This window comes from Amphibalanus amphitrite, unplaced genomic scaffold (genome assembly GCF_019059575.1).
Source record: "Amphibalanus amphitrite isolate SeventyFive unplaced genomic scaffold, NRLGWU_Aamphi_draft 000139F_arrow, whole genome shotgun sequence".
Taxonomy (NCBI): Eukaryota; Metazoa; Arthropoda; class Thecostraca; order Balanomorpha; family Balanidae; genus Amphibalanus; species Amphibalanus amphitrite.
This window is the reverse complement of record NW_024881634.1, coordinates 803295-822978: the sequence shown is the minus strand read 5'-3', so window position 1 is coordinate 822978 and position 19684 is coordinate 803295. Positions and strand designations below refer to the sequence as shown.

Here is a 19684-nt window from a genome sequence, read left to right as displayed (position 1 = left end):
AGTGCGCTGCTTTTAGGGCGCGGCTGTAGCTGATGAGCAGCGCGGTATAAATTCAGGTGATAACTTTCAAAGATGTTTTGGCGGGTTTATCAAACCCGATTGATGATGATTCTTCATGGCTCCGAGTGGAAGATAAAGATATTATTTTCCAAGCGGGTTACTGAAAAACCGAGCGACGAAGGAGCGATGTTTTTTGTGGAACACGAGAGGATGAATATACAGTGTAGTATTGTAACGAGACTCTTCAACTTCAACCAAACGCATCTTGGTTTCTAGCTGTATTTCGCTTCCACTCTTCAAATGCCATTTGCCGCGCCTGACCCTACTCTATGAGTGACCACATTGACACGGGTAACCAACAAGGTCCATTCATTGACTGTGACCATGACCTAGTCGCATCGACAGCCGCAACGCGGCGTGGCAGAAACGCTTCTCTCCGCCGTACAGAACACAACACCAATCACGGCAGTACAGAGTCTCTGCCGGCCTCCTGAGGGCGCCCCTGGTCACCGGCACGAGAGGGCGCCCTTAGCCAGCGGCACAAGAGGGCGCCCCTAGCCACCGCCACCAGAGGACGCCCCTGGTCACCGACACCTGAGGGCGCCCCTAACTGCCGACGCCGTAGAACGCCCATGGCTGCCGGCATCTAAGAAAGCCCCTAGCCACAGGACGCCCTAGCCGCCAGGCGCGTCCTGTGCCGGCGCGGAGTCGGCCTCTGATACGGCCGACTGTACCCCCCTCCCCTCCCTCAGTGGACCATACCGCTGCTGGGCCACTCGTACGTGTTCAGCAGCGGACTCTCGTACGAGAAGTCGTACCGATGCGTCTCGATATAGGCGAGCAGGTCATCCGGGTGCGGGTACACGGACGCCTCCCCTGGGAACGGCGGACAGAGGTCAGAATCAGAGAGGGTCACAATAGATCACGTAGTGTGACGTAACGGTAGGTAACAGTAGTTCAGCTGAGATGTAGTATTGGGCACCGTGAGGTCTTGTCAGGCATTAGGCAATGCTCGTTTATACGTAAAAGTCGTAGAGATAGTTGCTGCAGTTCAGAGGAGGATAAAGGTGCACTCGCGTTGCGGAATGTTTCGCATCCGTGAAGACCAAAAAGTTTATGCTTGCATTTTATATCAATGTTGCATATGACATATGCTCCTATATCGAGACCTTGCCTAGTTGCCTCGCTGATAACTCAAAGTGTAGACTAAAATTGATCATGTGCAGATGAGGGTTACACCTTGTACGCGCTTATCGCAAACGCGATGCAAGTGTGTTACGGGCATCACATCACGTTCCACGAAAGGCTACGTTACCATTCCTTTCATTCAAAATTGCACGCATTTTGTGGTATGAATATCCGTGACAGGGTGCAACATCGATGCTAGAAGGCTGATAGCCGATAGGTATCTCGCAAGCTACTGAATTTCACTGCTGACTTGCCAGGACGTAGCAAAAACTTACCAATGGCACAGACAGTTTCGACTGTGCTGACAACACTAAACGCCACTGAACAAATATCAGATCAAAACAAAATCCACTGACTACAAATAAAAACGGCAGGAGATAGAGACAGAGAACTGGAGTTAGGTAAAGATCATGCTAAGGAAACAGGAAATGACTGCTTGAGGCATGCAAGGTAGCTGCAAAAACGCGCAAAAAGCGCACATTCCCAAACAGATGGCAGTACAAGCTAGTGGAGATGCGCACACACAAAGCACACGAAGCAGCCTCCGTTCGTGAGGGCCGCCGGCTCTACACTAGCCGACACGAGCTGACACAAGGGCGCTGCTGCACGGACCTCGCTGCGCCGTCGCCAGCTCAGACACTCGTCGGCCACGGGTAGACCTGCTCTAACGGGTTGGCGTAGTGATAGTCGTACAGCTGACTGCGCACAAAGGCGTTCAGATCGGCCGGCTGGGGGTAGGTGGACGCCTCGCCTGAAACACCGGCACACCGGCGCCGGGTGTGAGTCTAGGAATTGGGTCGGGTCGGGGTCTGGAGATCCCCGGTCGCCAGCGCCGCCTGTAGGACATATCCAGAGCCCGAGAGACCCACAGCCAGTCCCATGACACGCTACAGCCAAGCTCCCAGCAGCCCCGCGACAGCTCTACAGCTTCTCAAAGCTCCTCTACAGCTCACAAAGCCCAAGCAGCCCCAGCGATCTGTAGTCCTCAGCAGCCCCTCCACAGCTTTTTACAGCCACAGCAGTGTCCCCAGAAGCCCCAGCACCCTCATCTGTAAGCAAACAGTACCCGTCAGATGCAGCTCCCGCGACGGGGCTCGGCCCGCTGCTGAAGCAGATATTCCCAGCCAGGTGCCCAGCGGCACGGTGCGAGCAGCAGCCACGGCAGAGCCCAGTGTAAGACACACGGACATCCAGGGAACGGGAATGGTGTTTAGGGTGGAAATAAAGGCAATGATAAGAAAGTACGTCTTGCTAACAGCAACAACCCTCAATCATTGTCAGCTGGAGACCGCAACACTGGAAGATGACTCCTAAATCAAAGGGGAGTACTTTAAAATTATGACCAAACTAAAAAATAAATGAAAATATTAGTGGACAATTTCAGTCTGAGATAATTTTAATTTCGAAATAAAGAGTAGCATTATAATGAAACATTACAAGCCAAGGCTGCGCAGTACTTTATGCGTAACAAAACATCCTGTCCACTTAACCGGGACCACGTTCAAGCCCAGCTCCTCTCGCAGCGGATTATTCGGAGCCCCCAGAGTCGGCGCCGCGCCGGGCGGCCGCTGACTCGGGCTGCCGTTTATCGATTGGGCTAGAGTCGATCAGAGGGGTCGGGCCTGCAGGCGAAGCCGCTTCAGTGCAGGACACGCTACTGGCGCGGCACGCACGGGCGTTGTCCGTCCTTCCAGCACTTTATTACTGGGGGTCGCTGACAACTGCAACTGCAGCTCCTCAGTCAGTCGCAGCTCCGCAACAAAACTGCACATCTGTGTCTGATAGACATCTGAGCCCTGAGGTGTACTGCCTTCATTGTTAAACGATTTTCGGAACAGTTATGATGTTATCTCGTCTCATCCCGTTCTGTGTTTGAAAAAAAAAATGTATCTCTTATCTGCGTCCATTCCCAGCAAGAGCCTGGTGTGTGAGCTCTGACCTGCCAATGACCCCTTCTGTCACGCTCGCCCGTCATTTAGACGTGCTCTGCCAGCTTGGGGTGTGCCCCTGACCTGCCTATGACCCGGTCCGGTGTCCCCGTCACGCTCACCCGTCTTGTAGGCGTGCTCCGCCAGCTGTACGGCGATCTGTAGCGAAACATCGCGGATGTTCTCCAGTGGCGGGTACAGCCGGCCGGCGTCCAGCTCCTGGTCCGTCACCATCTTTGCCAGCGCCTGTCACACACAGACAGACATACAGTGACGGCCACGGGTCTAACTGGCCAGCGCATGTCTTCATGAGTTCACAACCATTGCATAAATTTATCGACGACACACAGACACACATCCAGCGACTGGTACGATGGGCCCGTGCCGCCCGCGCGGCCGTAAGTCACCGGCATCTGTCCCCCACATACTCACGAATACACAAACAAGCAGCGTAAACTCAAAGAAAGATATACGATGTACCTCATAGGCTGAAATCGCTCCTCGTCAACAATCAAGTGCGGCAGTATATTCCTAGCGGGGACTCGCGCATGCCCTGGAGCAGGATGGGTGACGTCCGTCGCCAGACATCCCGCTACTGACCTCAGCCGCTCGCAGGAAGACGTCCTCGCCAATGTGGTGCATGCCAGAGGCGATGACGCCGAGCGCCACGCCCGGGAAGATGTAGGCGTTGTTACCCTGGCCAGGGTACAGCGTCTTGCCGTTGATGGTCACCGGCGCGAACGGAGAGCCCGACGCGAACACGGCCCGACCCTGTCAGGCACACCGGGGGACGAGTTGTACTCAGCATGGGGAAGAGCTCGGTGGACAGCGATCCTTTCCAGCACACGTAGGGAGGGGGACTGGACACTCGAAGCAAAGCACTGATGGATTTCGCTGAGACATATGTGCGTTGGTAACGCGGAGAGCGGAACAACCGATCTGCTGGTGTCGTGCGCTCTCCTGTCCTGCAAGTCATCCTATTAAAAGTCATCCATTCTTCCCTCATCAGCGGTCTTCTCACCTGAGTGGCCTGATAGGCCTGCTCAGCAGTGCACTCTGCCATGCTGGTCGGGTTGCTCAGCGCGAAGATGATGGGCTCTTTGTTGTATTCGCCCATGTCCTTCAGGATCTCGGCGGTGAAGGCCTGCGGCTGGGCGGCCGCACCTGTGACAACAGCGCAAACACGAGTCACTCATAGCACCGGCAGGGTTAACTGAATTCACAGCACCTTCAAAGGCCAAGATACAGCACACAGTTGGTGAAACCGAACCACTTTTACCATGAGCGTAACGACTGGGCTGAGTCATATCGCTGGTTAAAAAAAAAAAATCGACGAAAACTTACCGATCAACGCCGAGGGCTTAAGTTTCTTGACGACATCTCCGAGGTTCTTCATGGGCTCCATGTCCTTGGCGTAGTCGACCTTGTGTCCGGTGACGCCTCCCTCGGGCCGGTTCTTGACGATCAGACCGCGAGAGTCCACCATGAATATTTTGTCGTGGGCGGCCTGCGAGCTGAGGCCCTCCTGCTCCATCGCCATCACACACAGGTTGGCGATACCGAGCGATGCCTGGCGGTATGGAGATGCAGCGTAAGAGTCAGAGGGTGTCAGAGGAGGTTGACAGTCACACTCACATAATTGCGAGTAAGTTGGCTGTGTACTTTTCCATCAAATTTTAAAGACATTTATTATCGTGTTGAAACTGATTGGCCAGCTGAATTCAATTGTATTTAGGTGTTACCTGAATCGGGTGAAGTGAAAACTGGCAGTGCACATCTAGCCATATGCAAGAGGGTTTACAACTTCACCATCGGCACAGCATATCATCGAATGATCCGCAGGTATGCAGTCGGTGACACCGGAGCCCGTCAGTTCTGACTCAGTGTCGCTGACTGTCGACGGCGCGCCCCTAACTCCCAACAAACAAACAAACATCGCTAACTGGCGATTTCATCAGGCCCAAACGACCGTTAGTTCGACGAACCGGACTGTGATTCCAGCAGCGGTTCCTTCTGATTCTGCCATCGGCTCTAAAAATAAACAACCCCAGCGGCTGGCGCCGGGCCGTGCACCGTTTCTCGGTACACAACCTAAACCCGACAGGTGCCGATAATCCCCGTCATAGTGTGGTTGGCCCGTGCACTGACCTCTCCAGCTCCCAAGAACAGGAATGTGTGGTCGGACAGCTTGGTGTCCAGCTTCCGCATGGCAGCGAGCAGGCCGGCCACCGCCACCGACGCCGTGCCCTGGATGTCGTCGTTGAACGTGCAGTACTTGTTGCGGTACTTATCCAGGAAGCGGAACGCGTTGTGGTTACCAAAGTCCTCGAACTGTCAGCAGAGATGATTTCGTCAGTGGAACACGGATATTCAATAGCATACGTTAACAGAACGTATTATCCGAAACAAGCTGACATGCATCGATAAGAAGGAAGGTTAAGTTTGTTGTGCGTTTTGCTGATTCTCGTGGAGATTTCCAAGCAGTTAATCCAGTTTATCCAGATTTTTTAGCGGAATCTGTATTGTGTGAACGATCCCTCGAACAGTTGATTCCCAGGTCATATCCCCAGCACTGAAATCACCTCGTTCGGGTCTCCCTGCGCTCACCTGAATCAGCGTCTTCTGTCCGTACCGTCTGACGGCGGCCTGCATGAACTCGTCGACAAACTCGTCGTAGGCCTCGCCCGTCACCCGGTTCTGCTTCAGGCCGATGTAGAACTCGTCATTCAGCAGATCCTGGGAAGGTGAAAAAATCATAACTGATCACTGAAGTCCTTTGGCGCTCTATGACCGATTCATTTGAGTCATCCTGACCAACGAGATAGTCTGGCTACTTGATTTACTAGGGTCGAACTGCATGCCATGAATTCACCTCTGATGAGGTAAAAATAGCTGGCTTTGCTGCTGCAGATACTAAATCCACTGACCTTGTTGTTGGTGCCGACGTCGAGTACGATCGGCAGGCACTGCTGTGGTTTGATGCCGGCCAGTGCAGTGTACAGGGAGAGCTTCCCCACCGGGATACCCATGCCCTGGGCACCCAGGTCTCCCAGGCCGAGGATGCGCTCTCCGTCCGTTACCACGATGGCACGCACGTCCTGCTCCGGCCTGGCGGTCAGACGAGTCAGACACTAAGGTCAGCTGAGGTCAGGTTATTCCTAAACTCTAACGACCGTAGGAGCATAGGCAAACTAGACAGTGGGCTAGCAGCACACCAAGGCCATGTCAGATCAGGTAAGAACTAAGGGCATGTTCATTCGGTGACATACACCGACCAAGTTACAAGTTCCAACTTTGCTCCACCAGTACCCCTCCATCCCATGAGAGACAGTCATGCTCCCTAGCCCGGTGCTGCTCATCAGTCGCGCTCAAGGCCAGGCTAAAAGCTCCGACTCTCTGTTCCACCAGTCCTTTCCTTACATCACGGACAGCCCAGCGCCGCTCACCAGTTGCGCATGACGTCGTAGATGTGTCCCTTGTCGTGGATGGTGATGAAAAGTCCTCGCGGCCGCCGGTAGATGAGGCCGAACTTCTGGCAGGCCAGGCCGACGGTAGGCGTGTACACGAGCGGCATCATCTGCTCCACGTTCTCCGAGAGAACCCGGTAGAACAGCCGTTCATTCCGGTCCTGAAGGAGACGAGAGGCCATTCCAGCGTCATACTTAAACAGCCAGTGGCCGGTCTCCTACAGAGAAAGGTTAATGATCTATTCTCACCTCATGCTCGATAGGAACATAAAATACAAAGTTCAAGGACGCCAAGGGCGTCCTAAGCCAAGGGCGAGTCATAAAACAGCAAACAGCGAGTCACTGAAGATGTGACCAATAACCGTTTCATGTCACACCCGAATTATTCGGTGTGAAAATAAACATAGGTGTCGGCCACCCAGAATTGTGTCCGGTCATAACCAGTATCATGTGTCCGACCAATTCCAAAATCGCAGCGCACAACCATCTGTACAATAAACGTGCGTGCACCAACAGCATAAGGCACTCTTGAAACTTTGCGTTGTAAGTGGTCGATCCATTTAGCTCTGCGATCACTACGCGCCGTACCTGCAGGCCCATCAGGTAGATGAACTTGTTGAGGTCCTCCTGGTAGCGGGAGATGTTCTTCAGGCACAGGTCGACCTGTTCGTCCTGTGTCTTGAAGCGGGGTGGCAGCAGGCCGTGGATGCCCAGCCTCTGGCGCTCCTCCAGCGTGAAGGCCATGCCCTGATGGTAAAGAGAAGGACAAGTCGCAGTAAGGGCGACGCGGGATGGCCGTAGTTTTCCAGCGGCGATCGGCGCAGTAGTAAGACAGATGTGTGCGATGGAACGTTTACACGTAGGGTCATGCAGCGCAATCTGCGCAAACGGAACGTAAATTACATAAGTGACCTTGTTACGAACATCGCATGCGGTACAACCGAGTGTCCTCCAGCAGTCCCTGTGGTCCTCCAGTGATCCCCAGCAGTCCCTGTGGTCCTCCAGTGATCCCCAGCAGTCCCTGTGGTCCTCTTATGATCCCCAGCAGTCCCTGTGCTCTTCCAGTGGCCCCCAGCGGTCCCCGTGGTCCTCCAATGGTCCTCAGAAGTCCCTGTGGTCCTTTTGTGCTCCTCAGCAGTCCCTGTGGTCTCCAAGTGGTCCCCAACAGTCGCTGTGGTCCTCCAGAGTTCCCCAGCGATTGGGGCGACATGCCGTGCTTGGAGCTCACCTTGTTGAGCCGCGTCTCTCGGACGTTGTCGATGCCTCGCACCATGTTGGGGCAGGGTTTGTCGGGGGCCGACTCCTGAACAGAGCGGCGCCCGGGCCGGTCGGCCAGCCGGCCCGACAGGGCTCCGGATAACACCCGGCTGCCGGCGGCCGGCCTGGAACAAGGAGCACAAGTCAGAACACAGAGAACACACGGAGGACACGTCAGACAGGGCGCCGGATTACATCCGGCTGCCGGCGGCCGCCCTGGAACACGGAGCACTCGTCAGAACACAGAGAACACACGGAGAACACGTCAGACAGGGCGCCGGATGACACCCGGCTGCCGGCGGCCGGCCTGGAACACGGAACACTCGTCAGGGCACAGAGAACACCCGGAAATACGCGTCAGAGAACAGAGAACACCCGGCTGACGGCGGCCGGCCTGGAACACGGAACACACGTCAGAGAACAGAGAACACACCGAGCACACGACAGAACACAGGGAACACCCGGCTGCCGGCGGCCGGCCTGGAACACAGAGCACACGTCAGAACACAGAGAACACACGGACGATACGGTCCCCAGGATGGCCTAGAGCATCGTTAAAGGTAGTGTGCCAGCTTTCTTGGACCGTCTGGAGTTAATGGCCCAGATAAGGAGAACCGGATTTTTAGAACTTATCCATACCTTCAAAACTCATGGAAACGTCTTAAATTCTTCAAATTTTGAGTACCCCAGTGCGAAATTCGCCCCGACGGGTTGTCGGTCGTACCCCAACCACATTTCACACCACTATGAACAATAAATGCACACACTGAAATCGCTATTACCGATATGCTCATCCAATCAAGTTTCGATAAACCCGTTCATCATCATCTCCTGCGGTTTCGAACACGCCTGTTAGGTGGCTTCTGATGCTCGTCGAGGTCGGAATTTCCAAATACGCGTGGTGCGTCGGGCCGCGCGCTCTGACTTCGGCCAAGAAAAATGCGTCAGCTGATCATTGTCATTTCTGCCACTTGCGTGTGGTGAAATGGGGTCATAACTTATAAGACGGCTTTTTCATATCAATTATTTTACATAAAATCATATTTCAAACCATAAATAATGTTCGACAGCCAAATAAAAGAAACAATACCAATACGGGCTTACAGTTTAAGGCTCGACATTGTGTTGTCTACGATTAGACAGCTGATAACTCATTCCCGTACGTCGTATGGTCGTAACACTATAATGACCTTTGCTTATTGTCACAAGTGCGCCGCATTCGCGATTGTTGCCCGACGCCTGTTTGCAGGTGAGCCCACTACAGTTGTTATACATATCTAAAAACCGAAAAACTTTTAGGCGAAAAAGGCACTATTCCAGGCCCATTTTTGATTTTTTTTTTGCGATATTAGGTAAAAACAGAAGCTTCTTATCCTAGGAAAAATAAAATGGGAAATCTTTCAAAGGTGGCACACTACCTTTAAAACTCAGAACACAGAGGGCACCCGGCTGTCGGCCTGCAGAGCACCACAGATTCGCCGCCCGGCAACCGTCTGAATAAGAGCGAAGGTTCATTTACAACAGTAGGCAGCTTGCCATAGCATATACACACTGAGAAAAAAATTGACTCCATATGGGTCAAAACTCTTGAAAATGCTCCCCTAAAAACTCCTTAAAACCATTGATAACTCCCTTTCCAGCAGAGTTATTGAGTGTGTTCTAGGGTAACTTCGAGCCTTCCTCATTTTGCGAAAGAGTTTTCAAGAGTTCTTAATGGATGGCGAAATGACTCCATGTGTGACACCCCATAACTCTGTGACGCAACTCTCCATTACTTCCGAAAAACCTTTCCCGAACGTTCCGACAGGAGTAAAAGGGAAGTTACGAAGGGGTTTTAGCATACGTCGCGAGGAGCTGCCGGTGGCCGCCATCTTTTGCGCGTAGTACACAGCACGTTGTGCGGGGCGGCGGGCGAGGTGTTAGTGAAGAGCGTGTTGACTTAGACGGACCTGACCTATATACAGTGACGGATAATTGGACCTTACTTTGGATTTAAAGGTAAGCTTAGCTGTATTTCTCATCATGCTTTTATAGTGCAAAGTGTTATAATGCTGTGATGAGAACATATGGTAACCCCATGTTCTTGATGGGCTGGAATGGTCTCTGTAAGGGTAATTGATTTGTATTGTTCCTGAGTGAAATAAAGATCGGAAACAGCATGCTCTGAGTTTCTAGGTATTGGCAAATATCATACATTATTTCCCTCGAATAAATTGGAAAGTTAGGATTACACAAGCTTTACACGTCATGGATTATATTGTTATTGCCCAATTATTTTAATATCTATACCAATGACAAATATCAAATTTGAAGGGCTTGCAAAGGAGAGCCAGAAAATAACGTCAGATCTTGGTCACGTCAGGTCGCGTATGTCTCGTCTCGTCCATCTTGTCTCATCTGCCTACCTCTCAGTCTCCTCCCTCATTTCTTCCTTCCATCTTTCCTCGCTTCCTTTCTCATCACTCCCTCTTTCCCTCCCCTCTCTCTCCCTTTCTTTCTCCCTCTATCCCTCCCTTCCTTCCTGTTTTCCTTCCTTCCTTCCTTCATCCCTCCCTCCTTCCCTCCCTTTCTCCTTCATTATTTCCCCTTCTTCTCTTTTTTTCTTTCTCCTCCATTTCCTCCCACGCAATGTTAAGTGTACCTATAATTTCGTGGTTATTAACATTTTTCAGGGGATGAGCTGGAGAGCCTGCAGCGCATCCCGCAAGACACGTCGGAAGCCAACGGAGGCCAGCAAAATATCCATCCCACAATCGTGAAAGGAGAGCCGAACGAAGAAGACGCAGTATTCGTCGAGGCCCAGGAGGTGGTAGGGTAGCGACACCACCAGACCAAGCATTCCTGCTGTGGTAGGCCGCCTTTTGGATTCTTAACATCAAAACTCGCGACCGTGAAGCATATGGAGTGAGATCCCCGGAGAGCGTGCCGTGGCGGGATGTCGAAAGCGTTTGTTAATTTTTTAAGCCTCCCACCGCCCCGGACTATGAATACACATTTCTTGAAATATATTTTTTATCTGTGCTTCGGTACACGAGCTTTGGGTGGTTACGCTATTCGTCCAATATTTATTTTCGGGGGGGGGGGAGGGGCTGGAGTGGAGTGATGGGAAGTTTGGATGAGTTTGATGGGGAGTAACAAGAGGTATACCATGAAGCTGTAAACGGAGTTTTGGGGAATCATGAAATGGAGTAATCGGGAGTAATTATGAGGCAGTAGGAGAGTCATTGAGAGTAATGGAAGGGAGTTTCAGGGAGTATGTTGTTTGTTTTGATAGGGTAAAGGAGAGTAATGAAGAGTTTTCTAAAACGGTAGGGAGAGTTACAGAGAGTTTCTCGAGGGAAGTTTTGGGGTGTAATGGAGAGTTTTAGAGGGGGTGTAATGAGGAGTACCACCTGGGAGTTTTGGGGTGTCGTTTTGGTGAACTCCCCCTGGGGGTGTCATGCGGAGTCAGGATTTTTCTCATATATATGTAAAAACATACCGTGAGCAGCACAGCCGTTCTTATAGGCCACCGAGTGACACTGGTCTGAAGGTGTTACTAGTCAGATATGAGAACCGGTCATGAGAAATATGTTCGGTGGGGTCACGGTATGTTCGAATATGGGGTCATTGGGTTCGATCTGTTTACGTCTTCTATTGGTGACAGAGTGCCTGTCTCCTACCATGTGTAAGCCATATCGAGTGTTTATTTTCCTTAGGTGGTGACGAAGGTTCCCATGCTGTCAAACGTGCGGAAAAAATATGCATTTAGTAGTACGGGACCGTGACAAAACAAATTAATAACTTTAATGAACTGCAAACAATTAATCAAACAAATGACGTTAATAATGTGAATGTAGGACCTGAGTACCGGCTAGCTACGTTCTCTGGAACCTACCTGGAAGGCAACATCATAAATCGACAGATACCTACCGGCCTTATTTTCACCAAAGATCCACCCACGTATAGGCCTGCATCGATAAAACCGGTACATTTTTTTCTGTCGCTGTGGGAATTTGTGCAATACATCTGAGTTGTCATGTTACTTCCAAGCAGGAGCTGATTTATCCGGCAAGGGTTAATAACTATCAAATATTTTTTCCTGCTTATCTGAAACTTCATTACGTGTCAATTTGTGAACCGATTTGTAAAAATGTTATAATCAGGAAAATCATATATTTGCTGACCTTTCTATCAGGCGTGTGAAAAAGTACAAAAATGGGCATTTGTGAGATATACCACACTTGCTACTGCCTTCGATGCCTTATGACCTATTGAAGTGGAAGACGAGAGGCGCTGGCATGTGCCTTTGTCTGGCACCGCTCTCCGTTCCGGCGGAGCGAGAGGCGGGAGGGGTGGACCGGCCAGTGGCTGTTGGGTCACAGGACCCTGGCAGCCGGCCCGGCCCCCCGATATACACCTGCCAGTGGCGCTGACAGGGTGCCAAGACGGTGACGGGCCCCGGCCGCGCCCCCTCCGAGCCCGCGACGACCTCACCGCCCCCGGCACCCGGGCATCCAACGCAGACACGACACAGGCGAGGCCGGGCTTGGTGAAGGCTCCAACCCGACCTCCCCACCCCCGGGAATCCAACCGCAGACGAGAAGCAGGCGAGGGCGAAAAGGTTCGACATCCCCTCCCCCTCTCCCCGCCTCTCGAGCATCCCACGCTGGCGAGACACAGACGAGGCCGGCATAGATGAAGGCTCCGTCTCGACCTGTCCACCACCGAGAATCAAACACAGGACTGGACACAGGCGAGGGCGAGGCAGTCAGGCTCAGCCTCCTCTCCATCCCACCCCCGCCTCAAGGCCTTCAACTCAGACGAGACGCAAGGGCGGGGGCTAGTGAAAACCTGGCTCCGACCTCCCCGACCCTGAACACCCAACGCAGACGAGGCCGGGCAGTCTGACACCCGACTTTCCCGACTCCGGACGGCGGACATCTACCGGTCTCAGACGGTTCTCGGCAGTAAACACTCCTGTCCTGCCCCTGAGCATCTATCGCACGGGACTAGACTATCCGGTCCCAACGTCCCCAGCTCTGGATATCCATTATCCACCGTATTCTTGGCGAGCCTCAGAAGCGCCTGCTCTTCCCCACCTCGACCGCTCTCGCACCTGGTAAATCACTACCGTACTGAAACGGTCTGGTCCCGCCTCCCACCTTCCCCAAACGTCCAAAGTAGAGACCGATGGTGGTACCGACTTCCCCAGCCCCAAACACCCACCAAACTAATAAGGCGCCTCGGTAGGGCCCGCTCGGTCTCACGTAGGGCACTCTCACACCTGGAAAAACACCACCGTACGAAACGGCCCAGCCTGCCCCGTCCCATCTCATCGTGCATACACCGTCACTCGTCGGTTTCAGATTGGACCCGTCCGGTTCCACCCCTCCCCGCCCATCCCCCGAACACACCCACTGCTTGTCCAGCCAGTGACACGTGAGCCCCCCCCCCCCCTCCACCGCTACCCCGCCTAGTCACGCGCCCGCATCCTACCCAGACAAACGCCTCAGGGCACTGAAAACGCCAGAGGTCATACGGCAAGGTTGGAGCCGGACACAGAGGTCACCGGTGAAGGTCATCCTACAATGACCAGCTTGTTGCTAACGGAAATAGCCTGACCACGGTTCGTCGTAAATTTGGGGTCTCGGTATAATAACGGCACTCGTCGGCATTTGATTACCAAGCCGGTTACGTAAAAACAGGTTGCAGCCTGGCCGTTGCAGGCTTGCAAAAACAAATGGCACTGCTTGAGGGCTGCTGCGCAGGACTACACCAATATATTGACCTCTGGCTAAGTCGCCAGACTGCGTAGGCCCGTGCAAACTTAGTTCAGCCGGCTCGGCGCCAGAAGTTGCTACAGCTAGCCCTGGTGTGTATGAAGGTGACTTTGGACGGCTGGACCCACCTGTTCAGGGACCGGCATCAGCTGAGACTACCCCCGTCAGCTGGGCCAATGCCGGCCCGCCCAGTGACCGTCCTATCCCATCAGGGTGGGGTCAGGTGTGGGATAGGGCACTGGGCAGAGCAGCGGATGCTTGGGTGCAATCCCAAACGTGCAGTCTACTCACAGGCCGGTGAGGCGGGCGGTCACTCCCAGCATTGCGGTGGACGGTGCGCGGTGGACGGCTGCTCCGCGCTGCCCGGCTCACAGTCGTGTGAGCGTCGGTCGATCGGCGCCCCTGCCAGCGCAGGCGCGCGCGCAGTCGCCACTCAAAATAGAGCACGCCGGAGCACGGTCGCGGCCACGGCGCCCGCTGCGCTGTAGCACCGGTAGACGCGCCCCCTCTGAGCGCGGCTGCAGTGCAGCTGCAGGGCCGGCGCGGCCGTCAGATGGGGTGCGCGCTGCGGCGTGATTATCAGCCGTTGTTGTCCGTCCGTCCGGCGCGCGGTGCACGGCAGGTGCCACCGGCTGGGTACTGCTACTGCAGGCCCGTCCGTAATCTCTCCGAGATGAGTGTCAATAAACCGGCCAGCTGACGGTGACGGCCGTGTTGATGGGCACTGGTAGGCTCCGCGGTGGCACCGTGAGGCTTCTGTGCTCCTGTCAATAGAGCCGGGAGGGGCACGTCACCTGACCGAACTGACCCAGTGGGTGAGGCTCGTTACCATTCGTTACGAGCGACAGTCTGAAAAGGACCGGGAGGAGTGATACTCGATACTCTGTATGTAGAGGCTAGAGAGACTCTTCTTCCGCACAAATACGCCCGCGAGTTTTTCATTGCTGTAGTAAAGGCAACGGTCAACGACTGTTGCTTTTATGTAAATATTCGAGTAAATTTGGAAGGTGACACAACCGGATAACAACTATTTTAAGAGGAATGAGGACTAAAGTTGACATATTGAACATTAACCCTCGCCGGCCGAGGGGGGGGGGGCGGGTGCCGCCCCCCCCCCATAGGGTTTTTTTGCGATAGCTCCGAACACGCTGGCGATAGCGAGCTGAAACTTGGCATACTTGACCTTTGATCCAAGCTGGATCTTATGACACCAACCGCATTTTTGGGTCAGGTCAGGTCACTGACCTATGACGTCATAAGTGAACCTCTGCACGGTCTTCAGATGTCGCAACTTCGCAACGCCCTCACTGCCAGAGGAGATGTCACAGGGAAATGAAACTTGCAGGATCTAGTATCCATTATGAGTCCAACAACTTGTATATCTCGGATTTTTCCTAAAGGTCATATGAGGTCAGGTCATTTTCGTGACCTCACCATTATAAGTCAATGGGGAAAAATTCAAACTGCTATTCTGGCGCCGGGAACGATCTCCAACTATGTCAAGCACACAGAATCGTGATTTGATGCACTCCTTGCAAGGTTAGATGCGTCACTTTTGCAATGTTGACCTTGCGTGACGTCATTTATGACGTCATCAAGGTCATATTAGTTTTTCGCCAATAACTCTTGATCAAATTGAGCTAGCGAGTCAGGAAAGCCACCAATGGACTCAGGAAGGCCTGCCGAATCGAATGATATGCGACATGACCTCTTTCGACCAACTTCGTGACCTGGGGGTGCTGACCTGACCTTGACCTGAGGTCAAAACCCCAAGTTGACCTGACCCGGACAAAAAGTATAACATTCGACGCGCCTGAGCGAGGCGAACACGATGCTGCCAAAATCGGCGCTCTGCGGCCGTTTTTTGCGAAGTTATTCACCAAAAACTGAATCGTACCCTGGGGCACTTGACCTGACCTCAGAGGTCACCGGTTGACCTAGGACCTTAAAATCGGGTACCAATCTCTGCGTCTCGTAACGGCGCACACGCTCGTTTTTTCCGCGACGCGCTAGCTCTACCAGGGGCGAAACGGCGAGGGGGGTCGTACCCGCCCCCCCCCCTCGGCCGGCGCGTATGTAGAAAACCAATAGGTCCGGCGAGGGTTAAACTAAGGTAACAACATTTATTTTGTCGGAAATTATCCTTGACAAAAGTTGCCATCATGAGTTCTATTCTCTTCGCCGAGATTATTCACGAGATGATAAAAAAGTTAAGATGAAAGCCTATCCAGTTTAGAGAAAATCTCAATAGAGTATGAAAACGTTTGTTTTAGAAACAACACATAAAAAACACTTACCAGAGCCGGCTTGACTTGGCTGTAAGCCTTTTAAGATTACTCTGCAGAGGATCACTTACCTACAGGATTCTTTAGTGCCCTGCCTACAGCGTGGTCGCTTTCGTGAAGGTAAATTAATTTTGGCTAGTGTAAACTACACAGTTCTCGCATAATAAGTCGGCAATAGGATAGTGGATTACGCCCGGAACCTTTCGAGCTGCCTAAGGAGCATCGACTCCGCTGGAAAATATGACCGAAATGGACCGTAAACCGAGCAAAATCAAGACGCGGCCGCCGGCCACTGGACCCGGCACCAAAATCGTATAGCCGACGAACGCAGACGAACGGACGTCCGTCTAGCCCAAGACAACCGACGATGCCAAGGCAGGTAGCGACACTGAGTGATTTGTTTACAGTCAGCTTCGATCCCGATGACGCAAATGTGTCGTCACGAGACAAAACAATATGGCCACCTCTAATGAGAACCAAGTGCAATAAGTTCCCGGATGTAGACAGCACTGACGTCACCGGGATCGAAACCGACGACATCAGTACTGGACCTATGGCGAAGCAAAGTAGTGACATCCCCCTTTGACGATGCCAGCTGAGCATTGGGCCAGCATGTCCAACAGCATTTGATTTTGGTGCCTTTTTCTAACGTGACAAGAACTTGTGCCGCTTCTTATTTACAGATGCCATGAGGCAATATAAAAAATGTTTTTCGACATCAATTCATCGTTTTCCGCTTTAGGTCATTTCAAGTCATTTCAAATCAAGTCAAGTACCTAAATCATTTTTCTCAGGATTGACGCACAACAGTAGGTATAGTCGCCTCAATGCGCATGCATTCCAATCACTCATGCGTTCCGGTTCAGTTCACAGATTGTTTTTATTCTACGCGATCTTAATCCCAAATGCAGATTTCACTTTAGAAAGCGTACACCGTACCTACCCGGCATTCAGTATTCGCAACAGCCTGCGCATGCCTCCACACCCCGCATCTAACATGTATCGCTGACGCTGTACCTAAATGTCAAAAATATATAAACACCTCCCTTATTATAATGCAGCTCGCAGACGTGGCGCCATAAGCTACCACTGACTTAGCCGGGAAACGTCTAAATTACATAACTCTCGGTAACGTATCCCGAGACCGAGCACCACACGCGATGAGCAGGTTCTCGCAGTTACGTCACAAGTCAGTAGTCACGTAACTCATAAGATGTACTTACTGATTAGTGATTGCCTACTTACCTTACTGAGACGGCACGGCCACGGACCCTGAACGGCCACGTCAGGTGCCACTGAGTGAGCCACGTAAAAAGCTTGGTTAATTAACCAGATTGATAAAAAATTAACTTTATGACTTTTTATGAGTTCCTGGACAGAAAATGTGCTTAAAAACTGCTGTCGATCAGATTCCTCTATAAAGGCACAGCTCGATTTACTTCCAGTATCTTTTAGATAAAAGAGAAGTCGCACCATTGACCAGACCTTAGGTCACTGATACAAAAAAAAATCCGGGAAACACGTGCTTTACATCCAGTCACATTATCAACCGTTGAAAGTGTCAAACGGTTGTTTGTTCGGTGTGCATATTACGTAGGGGAAAGTGGGGTAAGACGGTCAGGGTAGGTAAGACGGGCACCCCTTCTGCAGACCAAACCAATAGCGCTACGAGCAAGAAAAGTTAGGACCAGAATTGCCTTTCCCACTACACACCACCATTCAAGTCTGGTGAATTTGTGTTCAGTCGATAATCTTTTATTTTGATTTCTTTAAAACACTCATTTCATTGAAAACATCCATAATGTATTGTGCAAGCTTTTGTGTACAGCACTATAGAGTTAAAAACTCGCAATCACTTGTGGTACACTCATATGCCAACAGTGTTCATTTACCGCGGATTTGCTTTGTCTGCATCAAATTGTCCACAGCGAAAAATCGTGCTGAACTCCTGACATTGAGTTTGGGGTAAGACGGGCAACTATGAATCCAATGGGTCTGTAATGGTGAAAATATTTTTGTTGCTGTAGGAAAAAAGAAGCATTTCTAATAAGAATATGTTCGATTCCGATACTCACAGACATGTTAGCAATATTCCTTCGGCACAGTTTATTCTCGAATAATGAATGTGAAAAACGGTTCTACATGGCTTCTGAACTAGGGCCTATATAGGAGCATACGCCTTCTGCACGAATCTCGTATACTGCCATTTCCGAAGCACTTGAGACCAACGAGCGACTGTATAAATGCGGCTAATCTCGGGCATTTGTTGCGAGCTGTGCTGGACGGTGAAAGAAGCTGGCCGTCTTGCCCTACCCATGTGACCGTCTTACCCCATGGGGTGGGGTAAGACGGGTTTTTGCAAGGTTTTGCAAAAATAGCTGCAGTTTATTTGTTGAATCAGGTCTAAGTCTCATCTTCTGGCAAAAGAAAGTAAAATGTCTAAAAAAGGTTTTCACTCAGTTTCCCGTTTCTATGATGTTTCTAACCGGCCGAAAAATGGCTCCAAAGTTAAGGTGCCCGTCTTACCCCACTTTCCCCTAGCCATGGCGAGCATTTTTTTTCAAGGATATCTCACTTTGCGTGACCTGATGACTTGACCTTTAAGAAATGACCTTGGTTTGAAATCTTTTAAATGTGTGGAAAAGATGTGGGTGTTACAGGGAGTTTGAGAAATCCGTGAGTTTTCAAACTCCCTAGGGAATTTGCAAACTCCCTGACCCGTCAGTGAGTTTGCAAACTCACTAGGGAATTTACAAAGTCAATAGGGAGTTTGCAAACTCACTGACTGGTCAGGGAGTTTGGGAACTTTCAGAACGATTGGGACAAATAAAATCAAGTGTGTAAGATGAGGGTGGCGTACGTGCCGTCCGTGATGTTAAAACACAGGCGGCTAGTGGTACGGCCTAGCTAACCGTCGCACGGAGTTTGCAAACTCACGGATTTCTCAAACTCCCTGTAGCATAGGTACCATAAGTTTTGCGTTTTGGCCAACACGGCGACGGGAAGCTAGCACCGCCCTACGGAGAATTTGGGGTATTTGGGAGAATATCTCAGAGAATTCTCAGATGATATTTACTCGAGATAGTGTTCATTAATCGCCGTTAGTGGAAAAACTTAATCATAGAGCTAGCAGAAAACATTCCTCCTCTCCTCCCCTTCCCCTTCCGCCGCAGGTTAACCTGGCCGTGACGATTTACGGTTGGTTCAGAGCTCCATTCGCTAAATTGTTATTCGTTCTATGTATTTCTTTTTTGTCCCCCTCCCGCTTCTCTCTCTCTCTCTCTCTCTCTCTCTCTCTCTCTCTCTCTCTCTCTCTCTCTCTCTCTCTCTCTCTCTCTCTCTCTCTCTCTCTCTCTCTCTCTCTCTCTCTCTCTCTCTCTCTCTCTCTCTCTCTCTCTCTCTCTCTCTCTCTCTCTCTCTCTCTCTCTCTCTATTTTCTTTCTTCCTAGTTCCACTATGTCTCCATTTTTATCATTCCGGGCATTTGCAATGGTAACTCTGTGAATACAGTCATACTGAAAGCATCATATATGTATTTCTTCTAATAAATAAGAGACAAATGCATCAACACATGCACCAAATGAGACCATTCTACCAGCCGTAATGCCTAGAGCCCAGAGCACCTGCTGGGCTGCTGCGACCCTCCCTCGACTCCGAACACCGACACAGGAACATCAGACAGCCTGAGGAGCTGCACTACCCCTCCTCGACCCGTGGGCGCTCACTGATCGCGCGGCCACGGATCGTTGATGTGCGGCATCTGGCAGCACACGCCGTCACCAGTGCCGCCGTCCTTC

The 19684-nt window shown here is 51.6% G+C and overlaps 1 protein-coding gene across 4 annotated transcripts in view; it reads right to left on the bottom strand.

Moving 5' to 3' along the window:
• Positions 1 to 265: 265 nt before the first annotated feature.
• Positions 266 to 19684, bottom strand: part of LOC122382450 (NADP-dependent malic enzyme-like) — a 35967-nt gene continuing 16548 nt past the window's right edge. The window contains exons 1-14 of one of the 4 annotated variants that reach the window (XM_043367767.1): positions 15959 to 16251; positions 13894 to 14366; positions 7812 to 7965; positions 7172 to 7330; positions 6563 to 6744; positions 6044 to 6224; positions 5724 to 5852; positions 5265 to 5447; positions 4461 to 4686; positions 4138 to 4280; positions 3717 to 3887; positions 3239 to 3362; positions 1801 to 1939; positions 266 to 876 (exon numbers count right to left, since the gene is read on the bottom strand). In XM_043367767.1, coding sequence (XP_043223702.1) covers positions 1821 to 1939; positions 3239 to 3362; positions 3717 to 3887; positions 4138 to 4280; positions 4461 to 4686; positions 5265 to 5447; positions 5724 to 5852; positions 6044 to 6224; positions 6563 to 6744; positions 7172 to 7330; positions 7812 to 7965; positions 13894 to 13925 — 1803 coding nt within the window. In that variant the 5' untranslated portion in view covers positions 13926 to 14366; positions 15959 to 16251 and the 3' untranslated portion in view covers positions 266 to 876; positions 1801 to 1820. Of the gene's footprint in view, positions 877 to 1800; positions 1940 to 3238; positions 3363 to 3716; positions 3888 to 4137; positions 4281 to 4460; positions 4687 to 5264; positions 5448 to 5723; positions 5853 to 6043; positions 6225 to 6562; positions 6745 to 7171; positions 7331 to 7811; positions 7966 to 13893; positions 14367 to 15958; positions 16252 to 19684 lie in introns of those variants that run through there. The other 3 variants (XM_043367766.1, XM_043367765.1, XM_043367764.1) reach the window with 3 other exon arrangements.